The 12,985-nt window shown below is 39.5% G+C and overlaps 1 protein-coding gene across 3 annotated transcripts in view; it reads right to left on the bottom strand.

The window, feature by feature from the left end:
* The window catches only part of Hormad1 (HORMA domain containing 1), a 28,692-nt gene that overhangs the window by 1,159 nt on the left and 14,548 nt on the right, over positions 1-12,985 (bottom strand). For 2 of the 3 annotated variants that reach the window (XM_048357268.1, XM_048357269.1), the window contains 5 exons: positions 10,628-10,881; positions 8,293-8,340; positions 8,118-8,213; positions 6,095-6,178; positions 2,574-2,642 (listed from right to left, as the gene is read on the bottom strand). In XM_048357268.1, the coding sequence (XP_048213225.1) occupies positions 2,574-2,642; positions 6,095-6,178; positions 8,118-8,213; positions 8,293-8,340; positions 10,628-10,881 (551 nt within the window). Of the gene's footprint in view, positions 1-2,573; positions 2,643-6,094; positions 6,179-8,117; positions 8,214-8,273; positions 8,341-10,627; positions 10,882-12,985 lie in introns of all 3 variants that reach the window. The other variant, XM_048357267.1, reaches the window with a different exon arrangement.

Below are 12,985 nucleotides of genomic sequence, written 5' to 3'. Positions count from 1 at the left end.
TTAATTACAAATAGAAAAACAGGGGCTGGGGATATGGCCTAGTGGAAAGAGTGCTTACTTCATATACATGAAGCCCTGGGTTCAATTCCCCAGCACCACATATACAGAAAACGGCCAGAAGTGGCGCTGTGGCTCAAGTGGCAGAGTGCTAGCCTTGAGCAAAAAGAAGCCAGAGACAGTGTTCAGGCCCGAGTCCAAGCCCCAGGACTGGCCAAAAAAAACCAAATAGAAAAACATTCTATCTTGGGCTGGGAATATGGCCTACTGGCAAGAGTGCTTGCCTCATATTCATGAAGCCCTGGGTTTGATTCCTCAGCACCACATATACAGAAAAAGCCAGAAGTGGCACTGTGGCTCAAGTGGCAGAGTACTAGCCTTGAGCAAAAAGAAGCCAGGGACAGTGCTCAGGCCCCGAGTTTAAGGCCCAGGACTGGCAAAAAAAAGAAAGAAAGAAAAACATTCTATCTTGAGACCATTGGGAGATTTAAAGCATGTCTTACTTTTGTATCCCTGATACTAAGAGGTACATATATCAATATTAGATATCTAATATACCTAATACATATATATGATAGAGTACAATTAGATTATACAATAGATATATTAGATTATGTACAGTTTTAGATATATATGAAATACGTGTGTGTATGTGTGTGTGCAGTATGTGTGTGTGTACGCACACACACAAACTGTGGGCTAGGAACAGAACACAAACCCCTGTGCGTAATAGTCAAACAACTCTACTGCTAAGCTACACCTCTAATACACGTTGAATAAATAGGAGGATGTATTAAGAATTCAATATTAACAAGATTCTCTGAGTTATGGAACTTTGTTTTTTTTTTTTGGCCAGTCCTGGGGCTTGAACTCAGGGCCTGAGCACTGTCCCTGGCTTCTTTTTGCTCAAGGCTAACACTCTGCCACTTGAGCCACAGCGCCACTTCTGGCCATTTTCTGTATATGTGGTGCTGGGGAATCCAACCCAGGGCTTCATGTATACGAGGCGAGCACTCTACCACTAGGCCATATGCCCATCCCTCCTTTTAACATTTCAAAATAATCATAAATTTTCAGTTTTTTAATTTTCTCTCCCCCTAATGCTGAGAATGGATCCCAGGGTATTAAGAATGCTAGATAAGCACTCTATCACTAAGCCACATTTCTAGCCCTTCAGCTGCCTACTTTTTCTTTTCTTTTGTTTTTTTTGCCAGTCCTGGGTCTTGAACTCAGGGCCTGAGCACTGTCCCTGGCTTTTTTTTTTTTTTTGCTCAAGGCTAGCACTCTGCCACTTGAGCCACAGTGCCACTTCTGGCTTTTTCTATATATGTGGTGCTGAGGAATTAAACCCAGGGCTTCAAATATATGAGGCGAGCATTTTACCACTAGGCCATATTCCCATCCCCACCTGCCTACTTTTTTTTTTTTTTTTTTTTTTTTTTGGCCAGTCCTGGGGCTTGGACTCAGGGCCTGAGCACTGTCCCTGGCTTCTGTTTTTTACTCAAGGCTAGCACTCTGCCACTTGAGCCACAGCGCCACTTCTGGCCATTTTCTGTATATGTGGTGCTGGGGAATTGAACCCAGGGCCTCATGTATACAAGGCAAGCACTCTTGCCACTAGGCCATATCCCCAGCACCACCACCTGCCTACTTTTAACAGATTAATAACACTAAAATTTTTCATTGAAAAACAAAAATATCTAAAAAATAAAAGTATATGGTTTGATAAAAATAAGATTCCAAATATTGGGCTGGGAATATGGCCTAGTGGTCAAAGTGCTTGCCTGGCATGCATGAAGCAATTCCTCAGCACCATATAAACAGAAAAAGCTGAAAGTGGCCCTGTGGCTCAAGAGACAGAGTACTAGCCTTGAACAAAAGGAGCTGGGACAGTGCCCAGCCCCTGAGTTCAAGCCCCAGGATTGGGGAAAAAAAAAAAAAAGCAAGCCAATTTTAGTTGCATTTACACACAATGTCCTAATGTAGATAGATGTTATATTATATAACATATACTATCTATATTATGTATAATATAGATATATAGGTCAGTCGTGGGGCTTGAACTCTGGGCCTGGGTGCTGTCTCTGAGCTCTTCAGCTCAAGGCTAGGGCTCTACCACTTTGAGCCACACCACCACTTCTGGTATTCTGGTGGTTAATTGGAGATAGGAGTCTCACAGATTTTCCTGCCCAGGATGGCTTTGAATCACGATCCTGAAATCTCAGCCTCCTGAGTAGCCAAGATTACAGGCATGAGCCACCAACACCCTGCTTATAATGTAATTTTCACATCCTATTCATATTTTTCCTAACATTCATGTTTGTTTTTATAAATTCCTCTAGTAATTTAAAATCATTTATGGAAAAAAATAAAGTGCTCATGGAATGAGATAAAAGCCAACATAATGAATCTTATTTCAAAATCATTTCATTTGAAAAAATATATTTGATCAAGATTTGTGTATTAGAGCTCTGAAGTGTATTCAGGTACATGATCAAATTTATTTTCTTAATTTATAGTAATGACATTCTGATGCTTGCCGTTTCATTCAACCTATATGTTATCATAAGACTTACTGTTTTCCTAGATTTAAGTTCACTTCTCTTCTGATTTTCTTTACATTTTACTGGATGATTTCCATTTACCTTAACAAAGACAGACTAATTACTAATTGATTATTGTCAAAAAATACCTAACAGTTGATTTTCAAATATATGCAACTATATTCATTTTTAAAAAAGAATACATTTATTGAGATGTAATACAGATATTATGATTTACCTATTTAAAGTGTGTAACTCAATAATCTTAAGTATACTCAGAATGCACAATTTATCATCACAGTCCTTTTTATCACTTTCATCACCGTAAAAGGAAGCCCTATGTCCTTCACTGTAACTCATTTATTCCTCTATCTTCCCAATGGTCTTAAATCTTAAAGTTTTTTGTCTCAATACCTTCCAATGCTTTCACGTGAATGGAGTCACATGGTATGTAGATATGTATGCCTTTGTGTGTACTAGGGCTTCAATCCAGGCCTTGTACACTGTTTCTTAAGATTTGTCAAAGCTGGCACTCTACCACTTGAGGCACAGCTCCACTTATGGACTTTTGTTGGTTAAGTGGGTCTCACAGAAAGAATATCCTGTCTGAGCTAGCTTTGAACTTAGATCCTTAGATCTCAGACTCCTGAGTAGTTAGGATTACAGGTGTGAGCCACCACTGGCTGTATTCTGTCCATTAGCATAGTATTTCCAAGGTTCATTCAAGTTGTTGCATGGATTGATATTTCATTCCTTTTTGTGGCTCAGTAATAGTTCATTGAATAGATACACTACAATTTGTTTATCCATTCATCTGTTCATTGACATTTAGATATTTTCTACCTTTTAGCTATTGTGACTAATTCTGTATATGTTGTTATTACAATGAAAATTGGAAGGTAACATTATTAACCGTCATACTATTAGGCTCTAAAATACCATACTTCTGGGCTGGGAATGTGGCCTAGTGGTAGAGTGCTTGCCTAGCATACGTGAAGCCCTGGGTTCAACTCCTTATCACCACATATTCAGAAAAAGCCAGAAGTGGTGTTGTGGCTCAAGAGGTAGAGTGCTAGCTTTGAGCAAAAAAAAGCCAGGGACAGTGCTCAGGCCCTGAGTTCAAGCCTCAAGACTAGCAAAAACCAAACAAACAAACAAAAAAAACAAATGCACTTCTTTTTTCTATTGTTTATTTCATAAACAGGATTTTTTCTCTCTCTCTCTCTTTTCTTATGCCAGTAACTGGGGCTTGTACTCAGGGCTTAGGCACTGTCCCTAAGGTTTTTCCCTCAAGGATAGTGCTCTACCATTTGATCCATAGCTCCATTTCCAGCTTTTGGGGGGAGTTTATTGGGGATAAGAGTCTCATGAACTTTCCTTCCTGGGCTGACTTTGAACTGTGTGCCTTGGATCTCAGCCTCCAGAGTACTATAGGTAGGCATGAGCTACCAGCTTCTGTCTGAATTCTGCCTTTTATTAGTTCTAATTTCCCATTGAGAATATGGGGAGAAGAAGCTTCCTAAAAAGAACACTATAATCAGTGGTAAATGTTTTATAGTCAGTTTTGTGAGATAGACAAACCCTGAGGCATTTGTTAATTGTGGTGTAAATGTCGATTGCAAGCTTGTATCACAAATGAGTGTTGAAAGACATGTCCTGGGATACCACTGACAGAATAATCTGTTTCTTAACTTCAAATATAATATGTTATATTTTACAGACTTTATTATCTACCCCTATCATTTGAAATTAAAACTCTAATATCAAATTTGAATTTTTCTTATGTATGAAATTCTACTTAGTATAATTCAAAAATTAAAGTGAGCTTTTTTTGCTTTGGAAATAATTCAAGATATATAAACATTAAATTCCAATATGTTATTACTAAGATAATCAAAATTTTTTTTATTTTTTTTTGGCCAGTCCTGGGCCTTGGACTCAGGGCCTAAGCACTGTCCCTGGCTTCTTCCCGCTCAAGGCTAGCACTCTGCCACTTGAGCCACAGCGCCGCTTCTGGCCGTTTTCTGTATATGTGGTGCTGGGGAATCGAACCTAGGGCCTCGTGTATCCGAGGCAGGCACTCTTGCCACTAGGCTATATCCCCAGCCCTAAGATAATCAATTTATAAAAGGGAATATTCTAGTGTTCTAGCTTTCTTTGGATTCTTCTTTCCTTCTTTTCTTTTTTTGTTTTGCCAGTCCTGGGACTTGAACTCAGGGCCTAAGCACTGTCCCTGGCTTCTTTTTGCTCAAGGCTACCACTCTACCTCTGAGCCACAGCCCCCACTTCTGGCTTTTTCTTTTTTTTTTTGGCCAGTCCTGGGGCTTGGACTCAGGGCCTGAGCACTGTCCCTGGCTTCTTTTTGCTCAAGGCTAGCACTCTGCCACTTGATCCACAGCGCCCCTTCTGGCCATTTTCTGTATATGTGGTGCTGGGGAATTGAACCCAGGGCCTCATGTATACGAGGCAAGCACTCTTGCCACTAGGCCATATCCCCAGCCCCACTTCTGGCTTTTTCTATATATGTGGTGCTGAGGAATTGAACCCAGGGCTTCATGTATATGAGGCAAGCATTCTACCACTAGGCCATATTCCCAACCCCTTAGATTCTCCTTTCTAATGCACCTTCAGTAAAATTAAACTTTGTTTCTTGTGTACCTCTACATAGCCCATCCAGACTTCAACAATGGTTCCATATCATTGCCTGTTTACTTCCAGTTACCAATCTTTCTCCTAAGGTCAGGAACTATATGTTGTTAACCAAGTTCTATCCTCAGTGCCTAGAAAGGTACCTGACACATAAAGCACTTTCAACTAATACTAGTCCAATAAATGAAATAGTAAAACTCACAGATTGGAGGTGAATTACACAATCAGAATAAAATTTACAATTTTAAGGGGTTTTTTTTGTTTTATTTTGTTGTTGTTTTTTTTTGCCAGTCTTAGGGCTTGGTTGGACTAGGGCCTGAGCACCGTCCTTGGCTTCTTTTTGCTCAAGGCTAGCATTCTACCACTTGAGCCACAGAGCCCCTTCTGGCTTTTTCTATATATGTGGTGCTGAGGAATCAAACCCAGGGCTTCATGTATACGAGGTGAGCGCTTTACCACTAGGCCATATTCCCAGCCAACCCTGGATTTTTCTTTTCTTTTCTTTTTTCTTTTTTTTTTTTTTTTTTTTGCCAGTCCTGGGCCTTGGACTCAGGGCCTGAGCACTGTCCCTGGCTTCTTTTTGCTCAAGGCCAGCACTCTGCCACTTGAGCCACAGCGCCACTTCTGGCTGTTTTCCATATATGTGGCGCCGGGGAATCAAACCCAGGGCTTCATGTATATGAGGCGAGCACTCTTGCCACTAGGCCATATTCCCAGCCTGGATATTTTTTTTTTGTTCAAGGCTAGCACTCTACCACTTGAGCCACAGCACCACTTCAGCCTTTTTTTTTTTCTGTGTATGTGGTGCTGAGGAATGGAACCCAGGGCTTCATGCATGCTAGGCAAGCACTCTACCACTAAGCCACATTCCCAGCCCAATTTTAAGGTTTTTTTTTTTTTTTTACCATGTTATTATGAAAGATTCTTCCACTCCTTGTTTTACTGTCAGATACATCAAGTTCAGATGTTTTACTGACTAAGTGCTCAACCTAGAAAAGAAGGAAATTATATAAACAATAACATAATCCAACTCATAACATAATGCAGGCCAAAAATTCAAGCACACAAAGATCAGTGCTTTGTTGTATTACATTTTTAAAAAAAACTAGTAATTTTAGTTGACTCATATTGTCACAGAACAAAATTTAGTGAAACTGACATTTTACACTGAATACTATATTCTGTACACTGAACCAAGAAGGTTCCAAATGATTACTAGGTAGCTCCTTTCCAGATGATATGACTTTTAGGTCACTCCCATTTGAGAAAGAGTTAAGGCAAAGGAAAGTGGACCTCCATCATCAATCCTATTATTTCTAAGTTTGTATTATTTAAAATTGCTATTTCAAATTTTTCCTATATGGTATATTGAAAATAAAATTAAACATGTTTTGCTCCAATACTACAAATGTGTGTTTTATACTACAAAGCAGGGAGGACTAAATAATTGCTTAAGATTTTTAGATTCTATACTGGGTTTTTGTTGTTTTTCTTTTGCCAGTCCTGGGGCTTGAACTCAGGGCCTGAGTACTGTCCCTGGTTTCTTTTTACTCAGGGCTAGCACTCTACCACTTGAGCCACAGTGCCACTTCTGGCTTTTTCTGTTTATGTGGTGCTGAGGAATCAAACCCGGCTTCATGCATGCTAGGCAAGCACTCTACCACTAAGCCACATTCCCAGCCCCTATATTGGAATTTATTACTAAAAAAATTACAAGAAAATATAAACCTTTTTTAAACATATAACAAGTCTTTGTTAATAATAAACATTCTAGGGCTGGGGATATAGCCTAGTGGCAAGAGTGCCTGCCTCGGATACACGAGGCCCTAGGTTTGATTCCCCAGCACCACATATACAGAAAACGGCCAGAAGCGGCGCTGTGGCTCAAGTGGCAGAGTGCTAGCCTTGAGCGGGAAGAAGCCAGGGACAGTGCTCAGGCCCTGAGTCCAAGGCCCAGGACTGGCCAAAAAAAAAAAAAATAATAATAATAATAAACATTCTAAGTACTTAATTTTATTCTAAAAGGCCTAGAATAAGAAAATCTGAGGGGCTGGGGATATGGCCTAGTGGCAAGAGTGCCTGCCTCATATACATGAGGCCCTGGGTTCGATTCCCCAGCACCACATATACAGAAAATGGCCAGAAGTGGCGCTGTGGCTCAAGTGGCAGAGTGCTAGCCTTGAGCAAAAAGAAGCCAGGGACAGTGCTCAGGCCCTGAGTCCAAGCCCCAGGACTGGCCAAAAAAAAAAAGAAAATCTGAGAAATAACTAACCATATAAGCCATCATCTTTAAAAATAACAGCAAAAGCAAGTTAAAAGTTAGAGGCCATGCACTGTTAGTTCATGCCTGCAATTTTTGTTACTTAAAAGACAGAGAATGGGAGGATTGTGTTTCCAGGTCAGCCCAGGCAGAAAAGTCCAAAAGACTCCTTCTCAGTAGAAGGAGTGTATGATGACACATACTTTTCGCCCTAGATATGGTAGGAAGCTAAAAATTGGAAATTATGATCCAGGTGCTTACCCACGCAGGAAACTTGTATTAAAAATAACCAGTGCATTAAAGGGGGTAAAGATAAAAATCAGTGGTGGAGTCCTGACAAGAAAGTATGAGGCTCTGAGTTCAAACCCCAAAATTTTAAAAGCTATCAAGTGCCAGGCACTGGTGGCTCATGCCTGTAATCCTAGCTACTCAGGAGGCTGAGATCTGAAGATCACAGTTTAAAGCCAGCCTGTGCAGGAAAAGCCCATGAGACTTATCTCCAATTAACTACCAGAAAACCAGAAGTGGTACTGTGGCTCCAGTGATAAGAGTGCTAGCCTTGAGATGAAGAGCTCAGGGACAGTGCCCAGGCCCAGAGTTAAAGCCCCAGATAGACCAAAAAAAAAAAAAAAAAAAAAAAAAAAAAAAAAAAAAGCTGTCAAGTATACTGGGGAATGAGAAATTGAAAATTTTGGACTTTCTTTACACCTCATAATTTCATCTTCCTTACAAATGAAATTTGGTTCTGTAAAAATTTTTAAAAAGTTAAAGTGGTATGAAACAAACTGAATTGCTAGTTTATCTATATTTTTAACTTATCACCTACAACTCCAGAAACTCTATAGTTTTTCCCCCCTGCTTTTCTCTTTTAGTTTCAAAGTCAAAATCATCCTATACAATTATGTGAAGAAAAAAATGGGCACATCTCAAGAAGAAATTAAAACAACTGTGTAGAAGTGTTTATGAACAAGTTCATTTTATGTGAAGGATAAATTTAAAACCACAACTATCTGTGCTTGCTAAAAATAAAATGGGGGCTGGGGAAATGGCCTAGTGGCAAGAGAGCTTGCCTCGTATACATGAGGCCCTGGGTTCAATTCCCCAGCACCACATATACAGAAAACGGCCAGAAGTGGCGCTGTGGTTCAAGTGGCAGAGTGCTGGCCTTGAGCAAAAGGAAGCCAGGGACAGTGCTCAGACCCTGAGTCCAAGCCCCAGGACTGACCAAATAAATAAATAAATAAATAAATAAAATGGTACTTAAATTCCTATCACAAGAAAAAAAAATTGAGACAAGGTTTGCTTTATTGCCCAGGCTGATCTAGAAATCCTGACTTTCTTGCCTATACCTGGAATTATGGATATGCATCACTATGTCTGGTTCAAGGCAACTTATTTATCCAAATAAAATATAAACTATTTCTATTTATTTTCATTTTAGTTACCGTTTTATGTTTATCATTTATAAATAATAATTTATAAATGATAGCAATATACAACTTTCTCAAAAATGCTTGATGCTTCTAAAAATTTGTACATTTTATTATTGTCTGAGGGCATTGAATCAGACATATTCATACATCTGGCTACCACTTCTATAGATCTATAGTTTCTGTACAAGTGTTAGTATATACTCTGAATATACTTAGCCTCTTCAGGAAGTCCATGACAAGTTTAATCACTATATTGTAAAAGTAGCAACAAGCTGAAAGTCTAAATTATAGTTATTGTCCAGTTTGTGAAATATGTAAAAGAAATTCAAATATTTTTAAAATATTACAAGATCCTGGCCATATTTGTTTATATAGAAAGATTAAGATTTAGGTTTAGGAAAACAATTTGACTGAACTGGTTAAAAATTGAATTTTCTAATTTAAAAGATGAGGCCTGTAAAGTCCACACTGGGGAGGGCTCCATGCAAATACCACCACCTCCCTCCATTTAAGTCTGTGCCCAGTACCTGCATTGTTACCTAGGTAACTGATACACCTGGAGCCAGTTACCTCCCCCTTCTCTGAGGGCAGTGGGGGGAGGATTGGATGTGACCTCAGAGAAGGGCGAGGTAACTATCTAGTTAATGCAGGTACTGGGAACAGACTTAAACAGGAGGGGGATATCTGCATGGAACCCTCTTGGGGGTGGACCTTACAAAGCCAAGAAACCTAGTTTAGGCTGGGAATGTGGCTTAGTGGTAGAATGCTTGCCTAGCACACATGAAGCTTTAGGTTCGATTCCTCAGCACCAAATAAACAGAAAAAGCCGAAAGTAATGCTGTGGCTCAAGTGATAAAGTACTAGCCTTCAGCAAAAGAAGCTCAGGAATAATGCCCAGGCCCTGAGTTCAAGCCCCAAGACTGGCAAAAAACAATAGCGAGATTCTGGCATAAATACAGTGGCTACGATTTAGAATGAGATGAGAGAAGAAGTGACATTAAAGGACAATATTGAAAGGTTAAAGCAACAATAGTTTTCATATTTTCTGGGAATGAGGAAACTAAAAATTTCATTCAACTAATATTGAGGATGCAATCTAAACTTACATGATAGGCACAGGAAGATTGTAAGACAATACTTTTTACCTTTAAGGAACTTCCAGGCTACATTAGGCCTTGGAGAAATTAAGGCTGTATATGAATGTTTTAGAAAGGATTCCATTAGTTGGGGGACTGGACTAGTACAACAGTTTTCAAGTTATGCCCGAGAATTCTAGGGTTTTCCTCATAGTCCACTATGAGGATAGGTAAGGTGGTAATTGGCTGGGCCTGTAGCAGAGCTTCTTGCTTCAATTAGATTAGCTGGGTTTTTAAGTTTTGAGTGTAAGGTTTGAACTAAGGTAAAAAAAAATTTAACCTTTGTTTAAGGTCTTCTCCAACCATAAGTTTTTAGTTTTGTGTTGGTCATGGCCTGGTGCTTTGCTCTACCACTTTGAACCACAGATCCATTTCTGTTTTTTAGATGGTTAATTGCAGATAGAGGTCTCAGGGATCTTCCTGCATAGACTTGCGTCAAACTGCAATTCTCAGATCTCAGCCTTCTGAGTAGCTATGATTACAGGCATGAGCCACCAAGGTCCAGTCAATTTTAAGTATATAATATAGTACTTATGTGAATATTAAGTCTTCAGAATTAAATCCAACATTTGTTACTATTGCACTTTATAACTCCTTAAATATACTCACACTTAAGTAATTTTCATCTTCAATATCATCTTTGTCCATCAGGATTTTTCGAAGTGGTGTTTTTAATTGTTTTGGTAATAGTATGGTTGAATCAATATTTTCCATTCGTTCTCTCTCAGTGGTCACTTTTACTTTGAAGGTGTGAAAAGGTGTTGGGACTTCTCCCACATTTAAATACATAGGGTCCCCTTCAAATGTTACCCCGTCACAATCACCATCTTTAAAGCCAGGAGGTTGGTAATCTGGGGGTGTAACTACAAAAAAAAAGTTTAAACCATAATGTTCACAGAATTGAAGAAACTGTATTACTATATGTAAAAATACTCGCAGGCAAGTTTCAAATAGTATAGATGTCATAAATTGAAAAGCAAAATTACTCTCTTCTTATTGCCAAATCCCCATCTAATTCCCTACAAGTTACTTCATATTTTTGACTGGCTATGTGATTTGGAACAAATTATTTCTTATCCTCGGTTTGATTTCCTTGTTGGTTAAATGGGAAAAATTATAGTACCTGCCCTCATAGTGTCACTATGGCTATAAAATTAATTAAAGTATCGTAAAACATTCAGAAGAGAACAGGCAATAAATATACAAGTGAATATTTGATAAATTTAAGTTGCTATTGCCTTTGCTTTATGTACCTGAAAATAATATACATGTAATAAAAAAAGTTTCTTTTTTTTTGCCAGTCCTGGGGCTTGAACTCAGGGCCTGAGTACTGTCCCTGGCTTCTTTTTGCTCAAGGCTAGCACTCTACCACTTGAGCCACAGTGCCACTTCTGGCTTTTTCTGTTTATGTGGTACTGAGGAATCGAACCCAGGGCTTCATGCATGCTAGGCAAGCACTCTACCACTAAGCCACATTCTCATCCCACAATATAATGTTTCTTACATAGGTTTTTAGGAAATAGATATGTACTTAGAAACAGAAATGTGATGATACTATTACATATCTAGCTGTTCTTGATATAACACAATTTTTTTTTTCTATTTTATGCTTGTCCTGGATCTGAATTCAGGGCCTGGGCCCTAATCCCTGAGCTTTCTGTTCAAGGCTATGTTCTTCCACTTAAGCCACAGATCCACATCCAGCTTTTTTTTTTTTGGTGGTAAATTGGAGATAAGAGTTTCATAGACTTTCCTGCCTGAGCTAGTTTTGAACCACAGATCTCATCTAGTTAGGATTACAGGTGTGAGCCACTGGCAACCAGCTTTGTACCACACTTTATTACTCAATTTCCAAGGAACAACCATTATATATAAATGTGTAATCTTGCATAATTCTGCAAGTATATATTCAAAATATTTTTCTAGTTATATATTTTGTATTAAAGTGTAAACTTTATTTATTTTTTTGCCAGTCCTGGGGCTTGAACTCAGGGCCTGAGTACTGTCCCTGGCTTCTTTTTGCTCAAGGCTAGCACTCTGCCACTTGAGCTACAGCGCCACTCCTGGCCGTTTTTTTCTGTATATGTGGTGCTGGGGAATTGAACCCAGGGCCTCATGTATATGAGGCAAACACTCTTTGCCACTAGGCCATATCCCCAGCCCACCAAGTGTACACTTTTGATATTGCCAAATGATCCTCTAAAAATGTTTCACTTATATATTTCCTCAAGAATGCTCTCTCCTAAAAAAAAAAAAAAAGAATGCTCTCTCCTGTCTTTTCCACTAATAGGTGTTCAAGTGTTACCAATTTATTAAGAAAAAATGGTGCCTCACTGTTTATTTTCTTTAATTATGAATAGAGCTACATTTCACATGGATATGTCTCTATTACTAGAGAAGTATATATTTTATTTTGTTTGTTTTTTTGGCCAGTCCTGGGGCTTGGACTCAGGGCCTGAGCACTGTCCCTGGCTTCTTTTTGCTCAAGGTTGGCACTCTGCCAGAGCCACAGTGCCACTTCTGGCCGTTTTCTATATATGTGGTGCTGGAGAATCAAACCCAGGCCTTCATGTATGCGAGGCAAGCACTCTTGCCACTAGGCCATATTCCCAGCCCTGAGAAGTGTATATATACATATTTTTTTTGGGGGGGGGCCAGTCCTGGGCCTTGGACTCAGGGCCTGAGCACTGTCCCTGGCTTCTTCCTGCTCAAGGCTTGCACTCTGCCACTTGAGCCACAGCGCTGCTTCTGGCCGTTTTCTGTATATGTGGTGCTGGGGAATCGAACCTAGGGCCTCGTGTATCTGAGGCAGGCACTCTTGCCACTAGGCTATATCCCCAGCCAAGAAGTGTATATTTTAAAGTCTATTTTTTCAAGCCTTTCTTTTGCAAATTCTTTTTTTTTTTTTTTTTTTTGGCCAGTCCTGGGCCTTAGACTCAGGGCCCGAGCACCGTCCCTGGCTTCTTC

Source organism: Perognathus longimembris, chromosome 11 (assembly GCF_023159225.1).
Source record: "Perognathus longimembris pacificus isolate PPM17 chromosome 11, ASM2315922v1, whole genome shotgun sequence".
In the NCBI taxonomy this organism is placed as follows: Eukaryota; Metazoa; Chordata; class Mammalia; order Rodentia; family Heteromyidae; genus Perognathus; species Perognathus longimembris.
This window is presented reverse-complemented; position numbering and strand designations above follow the sequence as displayed.